The sequence below is a fragment of the Poecilia formosa genome, unplaced genomic scaffold (assembly GCF_000485575.1).
Source record: "Poecilia formosa unplaced genomic scaffold, Poecilia_formosa-5.1.2 Scaffold239, whole genome shotgun sequence".
NCBI classification, from domain to species: Eukaryota; Metazoa; Chordata; class Actinopteri; order Cyprinodontiformes; family Poeciliidae; genus Poecilia; species Poecilia formosa.
Genome location: NW_006800178.1, coordinates 618,382 through 639,624, shown reverse-complemented (window position 1 = coordinate 639,624; position 21,243 = coordinate 618,382). Strand labels below are relative to the sequence as shown.

Below are 21,243 nucleotides of genomic sequence, written 5' to 3'. Positions count from 1 at the left end.
ACACACACACACACAACAGTAGTCTGGTCTGTCTGTAACCCAAGTAGGAAATGGACATATGCAGAAGTGAGTTTGGAGGATATTATTTCTTCCAGTGTTGCATATTTCAAACATGTTGGCATAAAAAAGCTGAGCTCTTTACATGCTATGTTCACTAAAGCACATTCTACACAGTAATCTCTGCACATTATGTTTTTTTCAAATATCCATTTGTTTTTTGCAGACATTGTCTGTAACACTTCATGATTTAATTTTGTTGTATTCCCTGTGATGTGGAGGAGTTACTAATGTTTTATTTGTACTTATTTCTTGTTCTGTTTCTTGCGTTTTACTCCTTCTACTAAAACTCCATCGCTCCATTTTAAAGCAAATGCTTTGTGAAAAATATTGACCTCACCCCTTCGGTTTTTGCACAATGTTGCCATCTTCTGTCCAGTGTCGGTTTGGCAGAAAACGATTCCTGCTGTTCTCCTTCCTGTTTCCAAATTATTTTATTTACTATGGAGTAAAAATCTCTCCAAGCAAACCTGGCCAATGAGAAAACGTTCTTCCTCTCTAAACCAGGGCCTTTTTCATTCCACACATCTGACAATAATTGGGCCTTTGTGTGGCTTCGTGCCAAACCATTTAAATATGGGGGGGAAAAGAAACAAGGGTGAAGAAGAAGAAAAACCCGGAGGATTTTGTTTTTTTGGAGTATCATCTGTGACTATTATGTTCATTACATCAAAACGTGGGACTCAAATTAGGAAAACCTCAGTATACTGCTGGGAATTATTTATGTATTTTTTTTATTGAGAAAGACAAAGATAGATCACAAGCATATAACTTAACAATAAAAACATAAAACACTTACAAATAATATCTGTTTCAATAAAAGTGATTTAAAAATAAAATCAAGACAAAGCAATCTAATAAATCTTGATGCATGCAGTTTCTTCTCTGTCCACTAGAGGTAGGCAAGCATGGCGAAAGATTTTGGGGATTTATTTTCATAATTCCTTTTTGATTTGTGTTTAATATTTACATCCATTAAATTCGTTCAGAGTTTAATGAAAAACTTTAAAATCATTTGAACTCTGTATAACCTGAAGCCTGATATTTAAAGGAGCAGCTGAAGCTCCATCAAACTGACTCGAAGGGAATTTAGAGACCAACACAAATGAGTAAAAAAAAGAAAAAAACTAAGACATAAAATAGCTTTAGTACCAGTGATATTAAAGGTCGTAATGTGTGTGGGTAAACTGAATCTGCAATTTCTTAACCCAGCAACAAAGGAAAAAAAAATAATAAAAACTGGGTCATAGTCAAGCTGTTCTGACTTGAACAGCTTCAAGTCAGATTTTCCATCCAAACATAAAACTCTCTGAAAGCTTCTCTCAAATGTATATACCTGACATTTATTACTAAACAGTTTGTCATGATGGTCATCGTGACCAGGTAGCTTCTTCTGGTGTGAATGTGAACAATCTCTTCAGGCAGTCTGTGGCTCCTCCTGCTGGTTCCGTTCGGTAGAACACCGTTATTAAAGCTGTACTGAGGGTTTATCAATGCCTGTTCATGTGAGGTGTTTACTCTTCAATCACTCAGCCTAAAACGACATCTTTTGGTAAATGTCTTCATGCTGCCCCTTGTGGGTTGGAGGCTTCATTACCACATAGGTGGAGTTCTCACAAGCTTTGGTTCTTCTCTGGAACAAAAAGACAAACGACATTTATTTAGGCAGTTTAATTCAGTCTGTGTTGAGACTGAATTAGTCAGATTTGAAATTAGTTTCTTTTCTCGTTTCTCAAGGACGATTTCTGCTTACTGCATCATTTAAAGGAGGGAAAGAAAAGATGAATAAACCATTATTCAAGAGTCAAAAATATTAATACAATGAATAAAAATGGAGGATCACTGTAGTTGCAAACAGTTAAGACCAAGCTTATCAATAACAGGGTTAAATATTAGCTTCTGTTTATTTCAACTCTAGAGAGAAACCAGAAGTTATGATAAAGCAAAACATTTAATGAGCTAAATATTCAAGGCGTCAACCCTCATCATAGAAATGTCTCTTTTTAAATAATAGTTTATCATTTTTTTCTTTTTTAGTTTATTATTCTTTAGATTAGTTTAAGTCTAAATGGACAGAGCAGTTTGTGTTGATTCCAGCTGTTGTTCGACCCACATATCCTCTGCTGGGTCAAAGTTCACATTTCTTAGCTGAGTTGATGTGTGGCCCTCAAACAAGCAGCTGATGATTCAGCTTTTCTACATCCTTGATCTGAGCCTATTTTCACGTCATGCAGCTGGTAGTGTGGAACTAAACATTCACCTGTTTGGTTAAATTTAAATTATTTCAAATCTAAATTGTAGCAACGGTGAACTTGACTGTATAAAACACGGGCCATCTCTTTTAATAACACAAATCTTCTTTAGGTTATTTTCCTTAGAAACAGCTCAGTGGTAGCTTCTGAAATAGATTATTGAATTGCATGAATACATAAACCCAATCAAGTTTTTCTTCCAGACGTTAGCAAGCATCAGCCTGATGTATTTTCAGTCACTCAGACCTTTCAATGTAACTGGGCCCAGTTAGAAACCTTGATAAACACCAGAGTCTGTCTAACCACAAACTTCCTTTGTCTTTATTTCTAGCACCAGGTGTGGTTTAGAGATTTATTCACCGATTCATTTCTTCCAGTCTTGCCCTATTTCTATTTCCTGTTTTTTTTTTTTTCAAACTCTATGCATTTTGTTTCAGAGGAATAATTTCACATTTAGACGTTTTTACAGTGAAATCACAAATCTGCTGAGAAGTGACAGCAAAGATAACGGTGTTCCAACATGCGTAATGTTGGTACAGCGTGACTCTACGAGAAGCTCAAAGTGGAGCGTGACGTGTTGTTTTTATCCGTTTCAAATCACCTCTGCTTGGTTTTCAGCTACATTTTCTATTGTTTCAATTTATTTATTTTCATGGTGTGAAAGGTGGAAGGTGAAAAGTGTGAAATAAATAATTTCCTCCTCTCTGACAGCTAACAGCTGTTACAACACGCAACCCAACCCTTCTGTTCTGAAGGGGCTCTGCGTTTGAAATTCCTCCCACAGCAGCGCTGAAAATGAAAATGCATCAGCATCACACCAAGCGCATCTAGAGATAGAGGCTGAATGTGGAGACATAACTAGTTTGAAAACAAAGCAGTGGAGCTATTTAATGCAACACTTCCCTCATAAGGTAAGAATTTGATTTTCATGTGTATTTTTTGGAAATGAAGCTTGTATACTATCAAAAGAAAATGTATTATTAGATTCCTCCTCCTCCCCCCGCCCCCCCAATTATAAATATTGATAGTCTCCATGCTGGAATGTTTGCTATAAATTCTTCCTTCATGAAAAAGTTTCTGTAAACTTTAAAATGAGTAAAAGCAGTAAATCAGTTACCCAGATGGTGGCTGTCCGTTTGATGTAGAGGCAGGTGATTATACAGCTGTACAGGAACATCAGGGCCAGCAGGCCAATCAGAATCCATCCCAGCACAGACTCATCAAGAGGAGAACAGTCCATTTCACCTGATTACAAACAACACAAACGTGAAAGTAGACCTTAGAAATGAATTCATCTTGGAATATTCTAACTGTACAGACTCAGATCTACTATGTGGTCCCATTACTAGTAACAACACATTATTTTAGTTACTACATTTTAGTTCAAGAACCAATCATTTCAAATTGTGCAGCTCCTTTCTGTGAGAAGGAATCATATTGTGAGAAGAATGACTTCCTCCTCATTCTTCTCATGTGGGCTCGTTTAATGCCTTCTTAAAAGTTACTTTCAGAAGGTACTTTTAATCTGACCAATTGGGTCTCATGCGCACATATATTCTGATTTATTGAATATGACTGTATTTATAAGGAATTCAGTCTATTTTACCACATGAGAAACTTCAGTGTTTTTATCAGGTTTTGCTCCATTAGCTTGTGAGAGATTATTTGATTTAGATTTTTTTTTCGTCACGTGTGCAACATGAATATTTCTGCATTTGTAAATACTTACTTTTCTGTAGTTTTTTTAGTTTTCCTCTTTCAATGTAAACCACATCATTTTCTTTAACTATTATTTCACACTGATAGGTAAATTTCATTTCTTCTGGTCCAACGTCTTGAAAAGTGAAAACAATTTTGTTGGGATTCCGCTGATGTGTGGTGACAGGCGAGCAGGAATCTGCTCTGCTCTTCTGGAAGACCATCTGTTCTGAGTTATCTCTAAAAGTTGAAACATAAATGAAATATTTAGTCAACTACATGCACAGATAAATGTCTATTAATATAGCAAATGACTGCTGGTCTTTATTGATAAATGAATGTAGAAGCCATCGCCAGGACACTCACTGTGAAATCCTATACAGTCGTGCTTTCTGAATGGTGGATCCCTCTGCCTTCGGTTCACAGCTGATTGAAGCCGTTTGGTCTGGGTTCACAAGCTGAACCTCCGGCTGGACCCCCTTAGAAGCTGAGGGTTAAAAAGGATCGGTAAGGAAACGCAGAGCCAGGTACGACCCGCTGGTTCATTTTGATAGAATGAAACTGATTTATACCAAAACAGTATGAAGACTGACTCCTTACAACAAAGAAGAAGTTTCATACTGCATTGCTCTGTTTGCTGAGATGACACTTCAGGGCAGAAATCTAAATAATTACTTTCATTTATTTCAAAGAATGTTAATGATTGTGCTACAATCATAAATCTAAACAATTAAATGATTTTCCTTAAGCAAAGGTGGATAATAAATTATTTTTCCATGAGCCATTGCTAAAGTATTATGTTGGGATTGTTAAGTAATAAAATATTTTCAAAGGAACACGTTCTGTATTTATTTTGCTTTGGGTTACATACCATATACCAGTGTGGTCTTTGTTCCTCTCTTGGTGTAATCCACATCGTTATACTCCACTGTTATCTCACACTGATAGGCAGCTCTTATTGCTTCTGGTCCAATGTTTTGTAAAGTGAAAACAGACTTGGTAGAACTCAGAGTCAGGTTGACATCCTTACAGGAAGCTCCCTTCTGACACAGCATCTCTTCTTTCCCATTCCTAAAAGTTAAAGTATAAATCAGATACTGAGGGATCTGACAAATTCGGAGCAAAGTATTTATTTGCACTTTAATTTGAATGCAAACGTTTTTCATGCAACCCATGCAGACAAAATGAGGAAATACAACATGTTTTACGGAGTGGAAATATGTTAAGTCTTCACATATTTAAGAGGAACTAATGAATAAATTCCCACAAAAAATAAAAATCAAAGAAGATCAGCTGTTACAGATAATGCATCTGTTTTAGAAATTATATTTTGATTAGAGACGATGAGAAAGCATGAAAGATGCACACATGTGAGAGGAGGAATGAAAGTCAGTAGAAACAGAACGTGTGTTAATGAAACAACTATCCAAAGCAGGAAGCAGAAAACTAATGAGGGGACAAAGATCAGGCAGGGAGCGTCGACTCATATCATCCTGCCATGAGGATGTAGACACAAGCAATAACATTGGGATGGCATCTCCTGGCACATGTGGACTCTAAACTCTGACTAAAGTTTGCTTGGTTGTACTTTATCCTCACTTCATTAGCTCATGTGTGTTAGTCTTACGTGTAGAACGTGTGAACCGTCTAGTAAAATACAGAATTGGCAGTAAAACATAACTGAAACACAGGAAACATTAAGGCCACCATAACTTTCATGGCGAGACCTAAAAATCCCCCCAGTGTTAAATTTGACAAGTTCAACAGTTCAATTCAATTGATATGCTAAAGTTATTTAACACAATAACTGTGTACAAAAACACAGTAATTTTGATATTAACATTAAAATTAACCTCTGTTTTAAGAGCGGACAGTCAGACACACCACATTGTTTCAACATCTGCGCCCTTTTGAAAACGTCCCTCCAGTTCCTCTCCACGTCCTCAGAAGCAAAAACTCTTGCAAAAAAGACTGAAACTAAAATGGCTGCCAAAAACAACAACAGTTTAGACATGTGAATATAATGTGTTGGGGTTCAGATGTGCAGAATGTGTGACAGGAGTGGAGAGAGACACGGAGCCTCGTCCACTGGATAGGATAATTAAAGTAAGAAGCAGTTTATTAAAACAATATCTAAACTGCTGTCTGCAGCATTCTCGCTACATGGAATCAATGTTACAGTCTACTGAATGGAGCTTCATTTGGTCAATTAATACAATTAAAACTCTGGTTTAGTTGCGACACATTAATTGTGACATTATGTCAGCCTTTAGCTGAATGGGGACCAGAAGGGACACTCTCTTCAGAAACACCAGCAGCATTCTGACAATATGAAGCTAAAACTGTCTTTGACAAATTTGCAGTAACATTTTGCCAATACTTCACAACTGCAACCATATAAAACACAAACAGGGCTGCATTCCTTGGGGAAAAATAACTTTTTGTTTTGACAGTTTGTTCATCACAAATTCACAGGAATAGAATCACAATTCATTCATTTTGCGCTTGGCTTTACTAATTTGCAATGCAGTTTCGCTCAATATGTACATTTTAGATGTACAGTTGAATCTCATTAAAGTCTGTTTATGTCCATCTATGCTTATGGCAGTTTTCCCATGAGTGTGTGTGTGGGTTGCCATCTGAGTAACAGACTCTACACTTTTACAGTCCTTCAACAAGGAAACTAATCCAACTCTGTTTTTAAGACTGTCCTGAGTAAAATAGATTAAAAAGTGAAGAACAGCTGGAAAAACGTGTGTAAAAGAACATAAAAAAACAATAACTAGTGGAGATATACTAGCAGGAAATCTAGATTAAATTACTCATGAGACGGTTGGTAAGAAAATGATGATGATATGCAGCTGTGGTTTGAACCCACAGTGGAACAGGAGGCACAAACAGGCTGGTTCACAAAACGCTCTGTCTGGGGAGTGGATTCATTTTTCAACACAACTTAGAAACTAACATATTTAAGGACTGACTTCTTCCCTCTGTGACAAATAAACGGCAGCCATTTTCAGCCTCTTCAGGTCTAATAAAAAATGAAAAATAATCTGATTCAACGCGTGGTTCCAGCAGCAATCACCATAACACTCACTGTGAGATTCTGTACAGTCGAACATCCATAAGTTTAGATCCACGAGAGTCATGTTCACAGCTGATTGAAGCCGTTTGGTCTGGGTTCACATGCTGAACCTTTGGCTGGATCACCTTAAAATCTGAGGGTTGAAAAAGAAACGGGTTTGTCCTGGGAACTACAGTCAGTCAACATCTACAAATATATTAGAATAAATATGTTAATACAGCAGTAACAATCTGAAATTAAAAGACGTCATGCATTTTGTTTTTTTCTAAAGAAACAAGAAGTTTAAAAAAAAAAGTTTCCTGAAGTCCCAGTGGAACATCAGGTCACATTGACATTTCAGCAACTTCAATTCAATTCAGTATATTTATATAGCGTCTATTCACAACGAACGTTGTCTTGAGGCACTTTATCAAAAAATGTAATTTCAATTCAATCACATATATTCAATTAATCCTAGTTATGAGTCAGTTCATAAAGCTCTGTATATTACTGAAATTCATCTGAAAGGTTTTCTATCTAAGGCAGATGTTTAAAAGATGTGAACAAACCTCAACTATTAGGTAAATTTCTTACCATAACTGAAGACAAATACTGGGGTCAGAAAAAATAAATTGAAGATAAAAATGTTCAAGTTCAGGCGTGACATCTTAGCAGTGCTATCTTCTTCCTCTGTAGCAAAGAATAAATATATTAAACCTCTACAGACACTCCGCTGTGATCATTCAGTGATGGGTTGTTAGTGGTAGACTGTAAAGAGTTTGCTCGCACCACGATGCACGGTGGTGTCTTTGGTTTGTGTGGGTGACTCCTTTTCCTGTCTCGTCATGTTGTTTTCATCCCCAGTAAGAACTTTAGATCGCTGAGATAGTGAGGAGGTTTTGCAGTGATAGCGTGTGAATCTTGCAAACTTTGCTTTAAATGTTCAGAAAGCCCCATTTTCAGGTTATTGTTGCTGTGGCCCTAAACAGTCAGCGAACTTCATGTCAGTGTCGTCACATAGACTGAGGTGAAATCTACCTAACTAGCAGACAGGTCGATAAAAAAGACAAATAAATGAGCTTGAAGTAATTGTCTTTCTCTGTCAGCAAAGATTACCTATCCAAAGTTCCCCAGCAACAGCCAGGAACCTCTTCTCCTCCTCCTCCTCCTCCTCCTCCTCCTCCTCAGGGATTCTCTACAGAGCCGAGCTGAAACCTGTTCCGTGGCTGATGAAGTTTTTCTCTGAGTCCACAATAAGGTACAAAGTTTGTGACAACCAGGCGGCTGTAAAAAGCTCCTTAAGTCTGTCCCCAGAAAACATCAAGAATGGACTAAAACTAATTTTACCTGAGGTCTGGCTGCGGATTTGGAGGAATATTCTGTCCACCACAAAATCTTTAACATGGCGCGATTTCGGCTGGAAGAATCTATTCAGATTTTTTATTACGCCAAAGCAGAAATCGAAGCTGGGTGATTCTCAGTTCTCTTGCTGGAGGGAGTGTGGTGTGGTCTCTGCAGACTGTTTTCATATTTTTTGGGACTGTCCACAATTGAAAACCTTCTGGAAGGATGTTAATCAAGTAATCTATGAAATTCTGGGTATAACTTTAGCCCTTTCATTTCCTGCTATGTACCTTGGAATACTTACTCCCTGAAGGACTCGATAATAAGGACACATACTTGTTGAAGATATTTCTGATTGCAAGCAAGAAGGTGATTACTAAATGTTGGCTCCAACCTAGAACCCCTACTCTGAAGCTTCTTGTGAATATCATAAACTTGATATACAATATGGAAATGTTGACATTTACAATACGTCTCCAGAAGGAGAAAGGAGAGAGACTTTGGGAAAAATGGGGTTATTTTATAACCAAAAGTGGGTAACAGTTGATGTTTGTGATTCTACATCACTCGGACAGACACCTGGGAGCTTTCTTCTGTATTTATTTTGTGTAACTTCATGCAATGAAATGTCTGCATTGTAATGGTCACCAGTATGACTATCTGCTAATTGCCCTAGCCCTCATGTTCTGAATGTATGTGTTGTTTAAAAACGAATAAAAATAAAGTATATAAAAAAGAATGGACTAAAACTCAACGGGAGGTACAAGGTGTCAGTTTTTGGCTGTTTTACTCTGTTGATTGTTGTTACAAAATCAGTCGTGATAAAAAATAATTTGACTTTTTTTAATATATATATATTGGAAAAGCCCAAGAAAATATACCCATTCATTTTCTTACACCCTTGTCCCTGGTGGGGTAGGTAGGTTTGATACATGTTTTCCTTTTTTTAATAATGTAAACAGCAATGTGAACAAAAAGCAGTCAAACCAACACCGACCTCCTCCCTCTCAGAGCATAGAACACTTTCATGATTATGAGTATCCTAGACTGTAATATTACATGAAAAGCGAAGTATCTCTTCTGGACTCATGAGGCAACACAATATGCATGTTTAATTTAATAAGATTAGGGAAGTGTACATAAGAAGTGTGTTGGCAGGGATGTGAGGGAGAAACCTGGGCAGCCGTACCATCTCTGGCCGACAGCGATAGAGTAGGCATGAAAATTAGGCCAAAACAGTTTAAGTGCAAAAAATTTGACTTTTATCTTATTAATTAAGGAAGTTTATGGTTCACACCAGTGGTGCCTACAGACATTTTGGGAATGAAGGTGTAACCCAAGTGAAATGTTGAGTTCCATTTTCTGGTTCGCTACTATTGCCCTCCAAAATCTCCCGGTAGTTTGATTATATAACTGCAATTCTCGCGAGATTTACTAAGCAGCCAATCATTGTTGAGCGTCTGAGTCACATGCACCACCGTCAGCTCATTTGTTGGGTATATTAGCTGGAGCAAAAAGCATGGAGGATTAGAACAAGTTTGGGAGAGCAGAGCTGCAGGTCGGTTAAGCGCAACATTCTGTTTTTCTTTAATCTTGTATGATGCTGATAAAATTGTACTAACTTTAGGAGTCTCCGATCGTGAGCTGAGGGATAAAGAAACACAAAACCGCTTGCATGCCTTATGAACTGCGGAATTGGTGAGTCATTTTATGAAGACTTGGCGTTAGTTGATATCAATTCGGATGCTGTATTGCGACTCTGAACAAACAAATTGGAGAATAATGAGATGCCTTAAATAAAAGTATTTGCTTATCTTGATGATTTTTGCATTGTTTGTTGTTTGTATGGAGCATATTTATTGACTTTTTATGAATAAGATTTATCTAGAAAATTTGTACTTGGAAATGCATTGATTAGGATTATTCATAGTGCAATGAGTGCCGATCATATTTTTTGTGTGCACACTGGAATGTTTGATTATATATATATATATATTTGAGACTGGTCCTGCTTTATTGTACAGGCCAGGTTCGATGGCGAACTGAAGAATCAGGTCCAAGAGCCTAAAGGATTTCACCTATGGTGTTGAGATTTGGTTTCCCCACCAGGCTGGTGGGAGGCTTCCTGCAGCCCATGAACAAAATTGTTTCCACTCTGATCTGACTTTTGTCAGCATATGAACTGTAACAGGCGCTCTAAACTCACCTGACCCTGTTGAACCGCCTCAGTTCAGGGGGGTTTTATGAACTGAATGGTGTGGCTTGTTACTGGAACTGTGGAACTGATTTGTTTTTTTTATTTTGTTAATTTAATTTGTTTTCTCTGTGTATTGTTTCCTTTTATTTTAATATGGCCATTTAAATGTTTTTTTTTCCCTTCTTATTGTAATGTAAATAATTAATCACTGTGAATACAAGGCACTCACATCTGCAACTTCTAGTCTGTCTACTCCTTCCTGAGCCGTATCTAGACTTCTAAGAACTAGCCCATTGACTTTGTTGGTCATGATCTATTTTTAATTATCTAGAAATATAGTATACTGGTTACACAGATATGCTACAAAGGGAAGTGATCTTGTGCTGCAAATTGGACTACCACAGATTTATGATTGCACCTCCTGCAGTTTTCCAAATCTCACGGCCACTTTATGTAACCTCACACAAGAAAATTAATGCCTTTGTCTTTCTCTTTATCTTCCATTAAAAAGCAGCTTGTCCAAATAAAACGGATAAGAACAATTTGTTGTATTAGTGAACGGCTTCAAAGTGAGCTGCCCTGTTGGTTCCATGGCTAACCTGGGAAAAAAACTCAAATTAAGGATGCACTTTAAGTTCAATTCTTAGGATTAATAAAACAGAAAACATCATAGGTTGCTGTAAAGGTAGAACACTAATCCACAACCAGCTTTCAAGCGGAACTTTCTGAGTAAAATTTGAAACTCAAACTATCCTTATTTGCCCTGTGCACATTGAGTGCCATATGTTTGACTTTACTATATTGCTTTGTATTTTTTATCACAAAATGTCCTCTGCACCACACAACCTTGCGTGGTGACTAACCAAGCTGCCCTGACACTAACCGAGTGGTCGTCATAAACCTGAGTAACCAGAGACTATACAGTAAAATCAACCACGGCCAAAAATAGAATGAGAAAATTCTTGTAATACAATGTACTTGTTGAGTGCAGCACAAGAGTAATATGTGAACTCATTAAAATGCTTGAGAAGCAATGCACCAAGAACCACTGGAGGAAGCGATACAAAAACCTCTAAAGACGACACCGAGCGTTCTCCGGTCCAGTTGGTGTTCACATATGCTTTCTAACCGCACCAAACTTTACTTCAACTGAACCCAGACCAACGGTTTCAGGCACAACGCATTTAGCCTTTTTTGTCCTCATCAGAGTTAGATGATACATTCACACCTACAAACAAACCGGGCTTTCTAGACTAAACAGGACTGGTGTGAATGCAGCCTACAGTGAACCTCCCCTGGAGTTCAGTTAGGCCATCATCAGCATTGAAGTAATCTGGTGCCTAGATCAGAATGTCCCCTGAGAGACCATGAAGGAGACCAGAGAGAGAAGACACCAGCTTGCCATGACTACACTAAAGGAGTTTCAAGCTTCAGCAGCTACAATGGAGTGACTCTGCAGACAACTGTCAAAGCTTCACCAGTCAAAGCTTTATGGGAGAGAGACAATAAGAAAGTCACTTTTTGTCTCTCTTGGTCTGAAGAAAACTCAGATCAAGGCTGGACTAGAGTTTGCCAAAAGGCATAAGGGCAGAAACTCCTTGGTCAGTTCTTTGCACTGCTGAGACCAAGTCAAGTCTAGTTGTATTCAGCAACAAGGCGGTTCAAAGTGCTTTACATCACTTTTGATACACATCTCTACATTACAGTATCACAAGGTGAGTATGAATGCTCTTAATGTTGAGATGTATAGAACAATTGATGTGTGAATACGACATAACTTTCTCCAGCTCACTGAGAGATACCTGGAATTATTGTTTCTAGAACTAAAGAGGAACGATTAGGTCAGTAATTACAGCTAGAAACTGATGATCAGGCCTGAGATCTGGGTGTAATGATGAACTCGGACCTGAACCTGAAGAGTCACATAAAGACCGTTATAAAGTCGACCTTCTATCACCTGAAGAACATTTCCAGGATTAGAGGATTAATCAGCAAGACCTAGAGAAACTCAACAATGCATTTATCTTTAGTCACACTGATTACTGAAACAGTGTCTTCATAGGTCTGCCTAAGAAAAAAAAAAGCTGATCCAAAATGCTGCTGCTGTTGTTCTCACTAAAACCAGGAAGACAGAGCACATCACCCAGTTCAAAGGTCCTTACACTGACAGAATAGACTTTAAAATACTTCTGTTAGAATAGTGGTTCTCAACGTGGGCAGTACCGGCACCCAGGGGGCGTTTAGAGGACAGCAGTGGGCGCTGACGGAAATTTTTACAAAAGGGGGGCGCTGAGATTCCTTTGAGGGGCGTTTGCTTAAAGGTAAACTTTACACCTTAAATGCACAGCAATACAAGTTTAGACTTTGAGCAACTTGTTAAAACTGTATTGTGTAACATTAAAACATGTTTGGCTGCAACTGTATCGATGGCAACTCTCCTTCTCTTCAGTGTTTGTAGCTTCTTGGAGCAGCTCTGTTCTCTTGCTACTGGTAGCTTCACCGCATCAGTTCAGCGTTACACCGGCTGACGACGTTACTGTGATTCACTTGTCTGGTGTCTCATTTTCAAATATTTTATGTTTTACTGAGGATTTTTGTACATGTGTTTTGGCAGTGCTGTGATCAAGTCAAAGCAGCAACTTATATTAAAAAGTGTTTTATTGTCCATCTGGATGCTGCCCACTTACAGAAGGGCAACGGAATATTTTATACAGTTAACATCGGTGCTGTAAATGATCCGGTATGAAACGGTACCACCGCAGTTTTGAATTTCAATCATCAGAATGCCGGGATTTTTTCCGTTGTTTTAAGAACGACCGCTCCGCACCATATGGGACAAAAAAAAAAAAACCCCGACACGCACGTTGCAAAACTCAGAAACCGAGAATCCAACGGTGAACAGTGAAAAATCAAAAAATCATGAGTGGCGAATCAACACATGATGTGAAACACATGATGATTAGGTGGTGCAGCAAGCAAATAGCATGATGAGTAAAGATTACTGGTGGTGAGCATCAATAAACAATGAAAGAAACTAAAGAGGACATGACAATAAACCAAGAGAGGATAATGCTAATCAAAGAAAACTAAATGGAAATGAATGAAGAACAAAATGCAAGACTAAGAAACTAAACTAAATACAGAGGAATAAGCTGGTATGGTAAGACCTTTCGAGCAATAATTAATACAGAGATATGGCAAGAATAAACAAACAAAAAATATATATAATCCATATTCCAGTCTCCTATTTGTATGCCATTAAACAGGCTACTGGATGTGTCATGAAGCTTTTATTTACTGAGGGAGATTGAATGCAACTCGTTCACATTTCTGCCAGTCCCCCCACCACTGCATGATTCACAGACTGTTCACCACAGTCCTTCACAACATGCTTAAATTCATAGCTCTGCATCACACACACACATATATTCTGGTAGACTAAGAGTGTTATTCCACATCCTGTTTTTCTTGTTCATGCGTGTGCGTGTGTGTGTGTGTGTGTGTGTGTGTGTGTGAGAAACCACAGGAACCATCATCAGTAACATAAATGCCATTCTAGCAGCTTTACAGCTTTATCTGATGTCTCCATTGTTTTTCAGAAATGAGCTCTTTTTGGTTTGTTAAAAACAGCAGCATGGTCATATCTACCCTCTGTACCAACGTTTCATAACTTTTGCCATCATGACATTCTTAGAGAAACATTCTGCAAACAAAAAGCCTGAATTCTACAAAATCTCCCACAAACAGACGGACAGCTAACAGCTTTGTGTGTAAACTGTACTACGAGCCGTCCCTTGGTGCCACTAATTCATCTAAAAATGTATCAAAATTTAAGAAAAGAAACAGATTTTTGTTACTCTAATAGAGTTTGGGGTCATTTAGATGTGCAAAGTTTGAACTGATACATGAAATGTGAGCAACTTGAGAACTTTAATCATTAATTTATGTTAGATTTGATCTTATTAAATGCCCGCTTATTTTCATATCAGATGACTGTGGGTTTGATATCAAATCTGAATCACTGTGTGAATAAAGCTTTGGAGTCTGTGGTTTTAGTGTATGTAGTGATTTTTAATAACCTTTATAACAGTTTAAATGAAATGGCTCTCTCTTCATTGTATTTAATAGCTTTGTGTCTGTAGATGTATTCTCTGTGCCGTGTTGCTCTCTGGTTACATGACACACAAGTTCCTTGTTTAATTGATGAAAAAAGCACATCCGCCCTGTTCTAGGCAAACCTTCTCTTATATGGAATCATAATCACTAGCAGTAACATTCCTGGCCTTGTAAACATATTCTTATCCTATTCCACATTACTGTACTTTATGGTTAGCCACATAAATTTCCAGTAAAAAATAATAAAAAATTTGTGATTGTAACGTGACGATGTGGAGACTTTCAGGAGAATAAATAATATTTGTGCATTGGAGAATATTTCTATAAATTATGCAGCTCCATGGATGTTAAACTAAGGCATGTACGAGATAATCTGTAAGGTGGTGAGATCATTTCACAACACTGTTTTCTTTTTGTAGATGATTATGAAAGCACTCAAGGCCTGACAGACGTTTAGGACAGTGATGGCTCTCCAACATTTTATCACACGCACCCACAGTACCTGTTTTCTGGGCTGTCTGTTTCTGCAGACTGCTGGGCACAGCGTATCTTTTCCAAGTCCTTTCTGACCATGCAATGCAGTCAAATGACCTGTGAAAAACATACAATTACAAATTGCTATAAGTTTTGGTTCAATCTAATAATTCTGGTGGCTCCTCTCCTCAGCTGTCAGCTCAGCTGTGAGGAGGTTGAAACCGTTTTCTTAGAAATAAACATTTATTTCTGTAAAGACAGCCTGCTGAGAAAACAAGCGCACAGTTACCATAAAAAGACCACAAATGCACCACAAGCTCAGACAGAGAATGAGGTCATTTTTTTTAGCAGCTAATAATCAGATCACATTTTCTGCACACTGAATATGGTTTTAGACTAAACATTTGCCTTTCATCTAAATTCACCATTTTGTGTTTACAGCACTAAAACCTAAAACCAAACCAGTTTGTGTGTGCAGAGCTGAAGGTTTTTCTTGGCTTGTGTTTTCAGTCAGATGTGACGATCGACTCGATTGTTTCATATAGTTTGCTGCAAACCGGACCACTGCTGCAGATAAACTCTGTGGTTTTTATCTTGAAAAACAAAAACTTAAGTTGTCTACGTAACTGTTGTTGTGCGTAAGAGACCTTTTGATTATAGATAGATGGACTGTTAAAGGGAGTATGCCATTTTTAATATTGTGTTAAAAGACACAACTTTAAATCAGAGAAAACATTCAATGTGTTAGGCCAGCTTTTATTATAAAAATGACTTCAGTTATAGCTAATGACCAGCTTAATGAAGGGTTTAGAAAGCTCTGTTTTAAGTTTTCATTATGATTTGTTGTCAAATTTACATACATTTTTACTTACACTTTGACTGACATGCTTTTAAGGATTCGGGAAAGTTACTAACACGTGGGTGTATTTTTAGGCACTGCCTCCTTGTGTGACATGAGAGGAACAACAAAAGAAATCAGCCAAGATGTAAGGAGGAGAACCGCAGACCTCCACAAGGCTGTTTCATCTGTGGGCAAAGGGTTTTGATGATGTCATTCAGTTGTTGGAACTGTTCCAGCCAATAAAGTTTGCAAATATAAAAAGACATGGAAATGTCTTGCCAAATGTGAATGTGTGTATCACACATACACATAAATCTTTGTCTTTCTTTCTCTCTCTTCTTCTTCTCTCACACACGAGTATGCAGCGAAGTGTACACACGTTACTGCAACACCTGCTAGTGAAAGATTTTCTCACAACTTTACAATAAACCCAATCATTTTAAGATACACAGGAAATCAGTTTCAGTGTGAGTTTCATTAATAAATAGCCACATCTCTTTGTTCTACAAAATAGTTGGTCCGCATTGAGTGACATATTTTCCTTTATAGCCTTAATCATCTCTGATCTAACAGACCAAAACTGTTTGTCCCAATACTGTGGACTCACAGTTAAGTAACCATCACTGCTCCCAATAAACTCAGTAAGTGTTCATATTCCAGCTGGTATTTGTTCATTTTTACTCATTTAAATAGCATTTCTGCTGGTATCTGTTCACACAGTTTTCATCCTCACTTACTGTAGTTTGTGTTCTAATGCACAAATACACACACACACATTTTGTAGTTTAAAAAAAAAAAAAACTAACTTGCACATAGGGGTGTAGCGATACAATAATTTCATGATACGAAACGATATACGATATTCTGGTCACAATACGATATGTATCATATTTGTTGAGCGATACAATTCGCTACAATTCAGTGCATTTTTACGATTTTCTGAAAGATTTCAGAAGAACAGAGTGATTTTAGTGACATTTTGTGTTCCATAGACTTGAATTTAGTTAACTGAAAACTGATTAAAAGCACCAACTACACAATACCTGACTCTGATTGGACAGTCTAACAGTCTGCAGCTGGACAAAATGAATCAAAGACGCAGTGAGAGAATTAGTTTCTGTAATTTAATTCATGTGGATTTGACATAAAACTCAAAAGTTTAAACGGTAATCCAGGAGCAGAGTGGGGAGATTATCAGCCTCTGTAGACTCTCAATATGCAAATAGCACTTATGTTTTTTCTTTTGGACACTGTGGCTGCATTTTGGAGTAAAAATGCAGCCACAAATGCAGTCTTTTGGACTATGGGGAAAAAGGCTTTTCTACCTTGGCTCCCGGAGTTAGCCGTGGCTGTTAGCTGCTTTCTTCTAACTGCTAAAGGCTCCGCCTCACCCCGTAGAGATCGACTCCCTGCAGCTAAGCAGCGCCGCTATTCCCCTGCTTGGATCTCTGAATAGCTGCCTCTCAGACTGCCAGGATCTCATAGTACTCTCAGTCTCTGATACGCTTTGTCTGTTGCTAATAAGAATGATCGATCACCCATTGTTATCATGGAAATCCTCACTGCGCCGCGGATTCCAACTGGATTCCTCTTTGTCTTCCTGCCCAAAACACAGCGCCGCTGCTGCTGCGCGCCCGCTTCGGATGTTATCAACCCTTGTTCATTCTTCAGGCAATTCTTTATATGCAGAACAGAAACCGCAAAGCTAAAAACTAATTACGAAGTGAATGCTACCAGTCGAAAATTTGCATTAATAATCTCACTGCTTTTGCAGTTGCTCCCTTCGCGCCGCTTCTCCTTTCCGCTTTTCCGTTCCCCTTCTCTTTCACGGTTACTTGCGCAACTTTACTTCGTTTCTCAGCAACAAAATACAGCCCATCGTTATTTATTGAAGATTTTACATTTCCAAAAACACAGGAATCTAATGTTTCGTTCAGTTTTGTACATTTGGAAGCTCATTCCCTCTCACATAATCGGAAAAGTCGGGGAATGGTGGCGCTTTTGACATTTCTCTGACATTCGGAAAAATATGGTTTACTCATTTTAGCATAACTCCGGTTATACTTGGCCTATTAACACAATTTAAAAACTGGTGTGTAGTTTATAATGTGCACTTTAAGCTCAAGTTGAAAGTGAGACTGAGGGATGCAGAGTCTTGCTGCTATGCCGTAACAAACTAGACGTTAAAAAGAGCTATAAGGCTATGGACCCCTATGGTTTAACAGATCGATACTCGCGGATGAAAAATCGATACTTTCCGAGGGCGGAAAATATCGATATATATCGCCGAATCAATTTATTTATACAGCCCTACTTGCACATTACTTTGGATCGGAGCATGCCACTTTTAATAACTGCTCAGTATTTAAGTTAAAATGTGGCTCTTACTGTAGAGTATGTTCTTATGTACTTTATATTCGTATCTTTGCGTCTAATCAACTTGCTTCGACTGCTTCTCATTTTGCTGCTGTTGCAATGGAATTTCCCACAAATAGAAAAGAAATCAACTTTCTTGTTTATAAATCAAGACAAGTCACCTTGTCACATGTAAAGTAAAGCCAGGGTTTATTATATCAATCAATAAAATCAACTTTATTTATACTGTTAGGGAGGAAATAAAAAGATAGAGGTAAAAACAATATAAAAGCTATGCTAAATGTTATTTTGGCAAACTTATGGTAACAGGAACAAAACCGATTTAGTTTTACATCTGGGTCTCATATATCTGCATCCAGATGGAAAGAGCCTAAAGTTGTTAAGCAGAGGATGAGATACTTCTCTTGGATGCAGATGACCTCTGACCTGCCTAAGAAGCAAGGATTCTGGGCCTAGCTGCATCTCACTCGTCATCTTACTGAACCATTTTACTATTTGGTTCAGGTGGTTCTTGTAGAGATAACAAACCAAACCAGGACACCAAGCAGAAAGATAAAACCGATTCAATAGAGGCTCAATCAAATAGAGTCAGGAAGGTTTTGTCAACTTGGAAGGAAGAGAGTTTCTGGAAGAGAAACAAGCACTGGTTCACTTTCTTATAGACAGCCTCACAGTCTATAAGGTCAGTTTACTGTCTATAACTGTGCCCAGATGTTTGTATGCGTCATCAACTTCCACAGTCTGGCCCTTTCAAAATAGTATTTTTCCTGTGTTTTCTAAAATCAGTGAGCATGTCATTAGTTTTGAGATATTCATTTGCAAATATGATTCATCACATCGCCACAGAGCCCTGGCCCGTTTCTTTTTTATTCCGAGTCATCTCCATACCTCAAAATGACTCTGATCTTCCCCGCTGTTACGGCACACAATTGTGAAGAGGAGAAAAAGGAAACGTGACAAAACATATACCTTTGTGGAGAGCCGACGGAGGAGCAGACCTGCTCGGACAAAAAGTCGTTCACTTTCACTTTCTGTACCCTGTTCCCTAAAAAGTCTCAAATCCAGCCCACGAGATTACAACTGATGTCAAACTGTTTGAAGAGCCAATCTGGCAACATGTGAGGTTGGATGGTGTGATCAAATTAGCTCGATCATTTATGTTGACACCATGCTGCTCAGTAAAACAAACGTAAAGCCAGAACTGATCAAAGCAAAATGAAGTCGTCGTAAGTGCTACACTAAATGGAGAGGCTCCAAACGGCAGAAACCAACAACGGATGCTATCACAGTTCTCCTGGCTAAAAACATGGCTCCCATTTATATCATTTCCAAAGATATCTTTTTTTTTTAATGGTCAGCTAACTTGACAAATGGTATATTACAGGGGGGATTGGATTACTGCCGACGACATATTCGCGTTTGTAGATAGATTTTTACCCAGAATGCAAATGGAAAATGGACTAGTATATATTCCATTGAGGGAAACTAAGTTTCATATCTGTTCAAGAGCCCCCCTGGTGGTTGAAGAAAAATCCACACATATATGAAAAAAACACTGAATGCTCTGTGGTATTGTTCAGGGGGCCGGACCAAATGAGGAGGCGGGCCGGATCCGGTATTGTTCAGGGGGCTGGACCAAATGAGGAGGCGGGCCGGATCCGGCCCGCGGGCCGTAGTTTGGGGACCCCTGGTATATTATATTGTCATGCACCCTTTTGTTCCTCAAGTCATCATCCCAGAGCTATAGGAGAAACGCAAGGCAGAAGCTCAAACAGAGTTATCCGATGTGGAGAATCAAGAAGCAATGAACTTATGATCCAGTCAGACAGAAGAGCCTTACGTCAGTCTGACTGTAATCTGTTCCCTCTTGTTACACTTCAGTGCATCATGTCCAAAGTTTGCTACTGGAACGAATGTACTCTATGCAACAGGCAGCCCACTGCTTTAACTTCCTACCATGTCTGTGTTCAGTTACCACGTGGCTCTGCTGAGCCTCTGCTGCCATCCAAAGGCAGCAATGATTTCCACTGACCTGCAGTTGCCTGTTGGCACACAGCAGTGATGGCAGAAATTATGCTCTCCATACAACTCTCTGTTTTGCTTTAAGCAGCAGTTGCATGGCTCCACATGAAGCACCGACAGTACAGATGTTTATGTTGTAAATGTTACACCGCAGAAAATGATGGGCCGGGTCACTTCTTGTGTAGCATATTTATTTAGTTCAAACCGTGAACAGAAAACACAGCCTTTATAGTAGCGGCTCCTAATATCTGTTGTAAGCCGTTTTCTCAGCAATGGCGGACTTCTTCAGCCTGCCAGAGCGTCAACCGCTGTTGCAATAATCAACGAGCGGCACAACAGTAAACACACATACTCTCTACTGACGTCACTGTACATCTACTCCAACATACTTTCATTAACTGAACTCAAACAATACATATATTTAGAAAATATTTTGCGGCCCCATTAAGCCGACCAACAAACACATCGCGAGCCATTAGCATCGTTACTTTAGCCTGGTGCTAACTCGGCAGTTCAGTTCTATTTAAGCACCTTTGTTCTGCCATTCGGTACCTATCAGAGGCTACTAGCGTTATAAACTATAAATGTATTATTTATGACTCAGCTTACCTGTGAACAGACAGTACAGAGTTTATAGTAGTTGCTCCTAATATCTGCTGTAAGCCGTTTTTCTCAGCAATGGCGGACTTCTTCAGCCTGCCAGAGCGTCACCCGCTGTTGCATACGGCGCTGAGCGCCCTCTGATGGCGAAACCCAAACATTGCTAGGAACAATAAACTCCAACGCTAGTTTCTTGCTCTAA

General features: G+C 38.6%; 1 protein-coding gene across 2 annotated transcripts; it reads right to left on the bottom strand.

The window, feature by feature from the left end:
* Positions 1 to 773: 773 nt before the first annotated feature.
* Positions 774 to 21,243, bottom strand: LOC103149934 (uncharacterized). 2 transcript variants are annotated; one of them, XM_016680271.1, is made up of 9 exons: positions 21,051 to 21,243; positions 15,231 to 15,319; positions 7,666 to 7,761; positions 7,105 to 7,225; positions 4,879 to 5,078; positions 4,374 to 4,494; positions 4,039 to 4,247; positions 3,427 to 3,554; positions 774 to 1,690 (listed from the first exon to the last, which is right to left on the bottom strand). In XM_016680271.1, exons 3-9 carry the CDS (start codon positions 7,736 to 7,738, stop codon positions 1,592 to 1,594), a joined length of 951 nt encoding a protein of 316 aa, XP_016535757.1. In that variant the 5' UTR covers positions 7,739 to 7,761; positions 15,231 to 15,319; positions 21,051 to 21,243; the 3' UTR covers positions 774 to 1,591. The 2 variants fall into 2 exon arrangements, with proteins under 2 accessions (XP_016535757.1, XP_016535758.1); XM_016680272.1 differs by lacking the exon at positions 7,666 to 7,761 and having other exon boundaries at positions 21,051 to 21,238.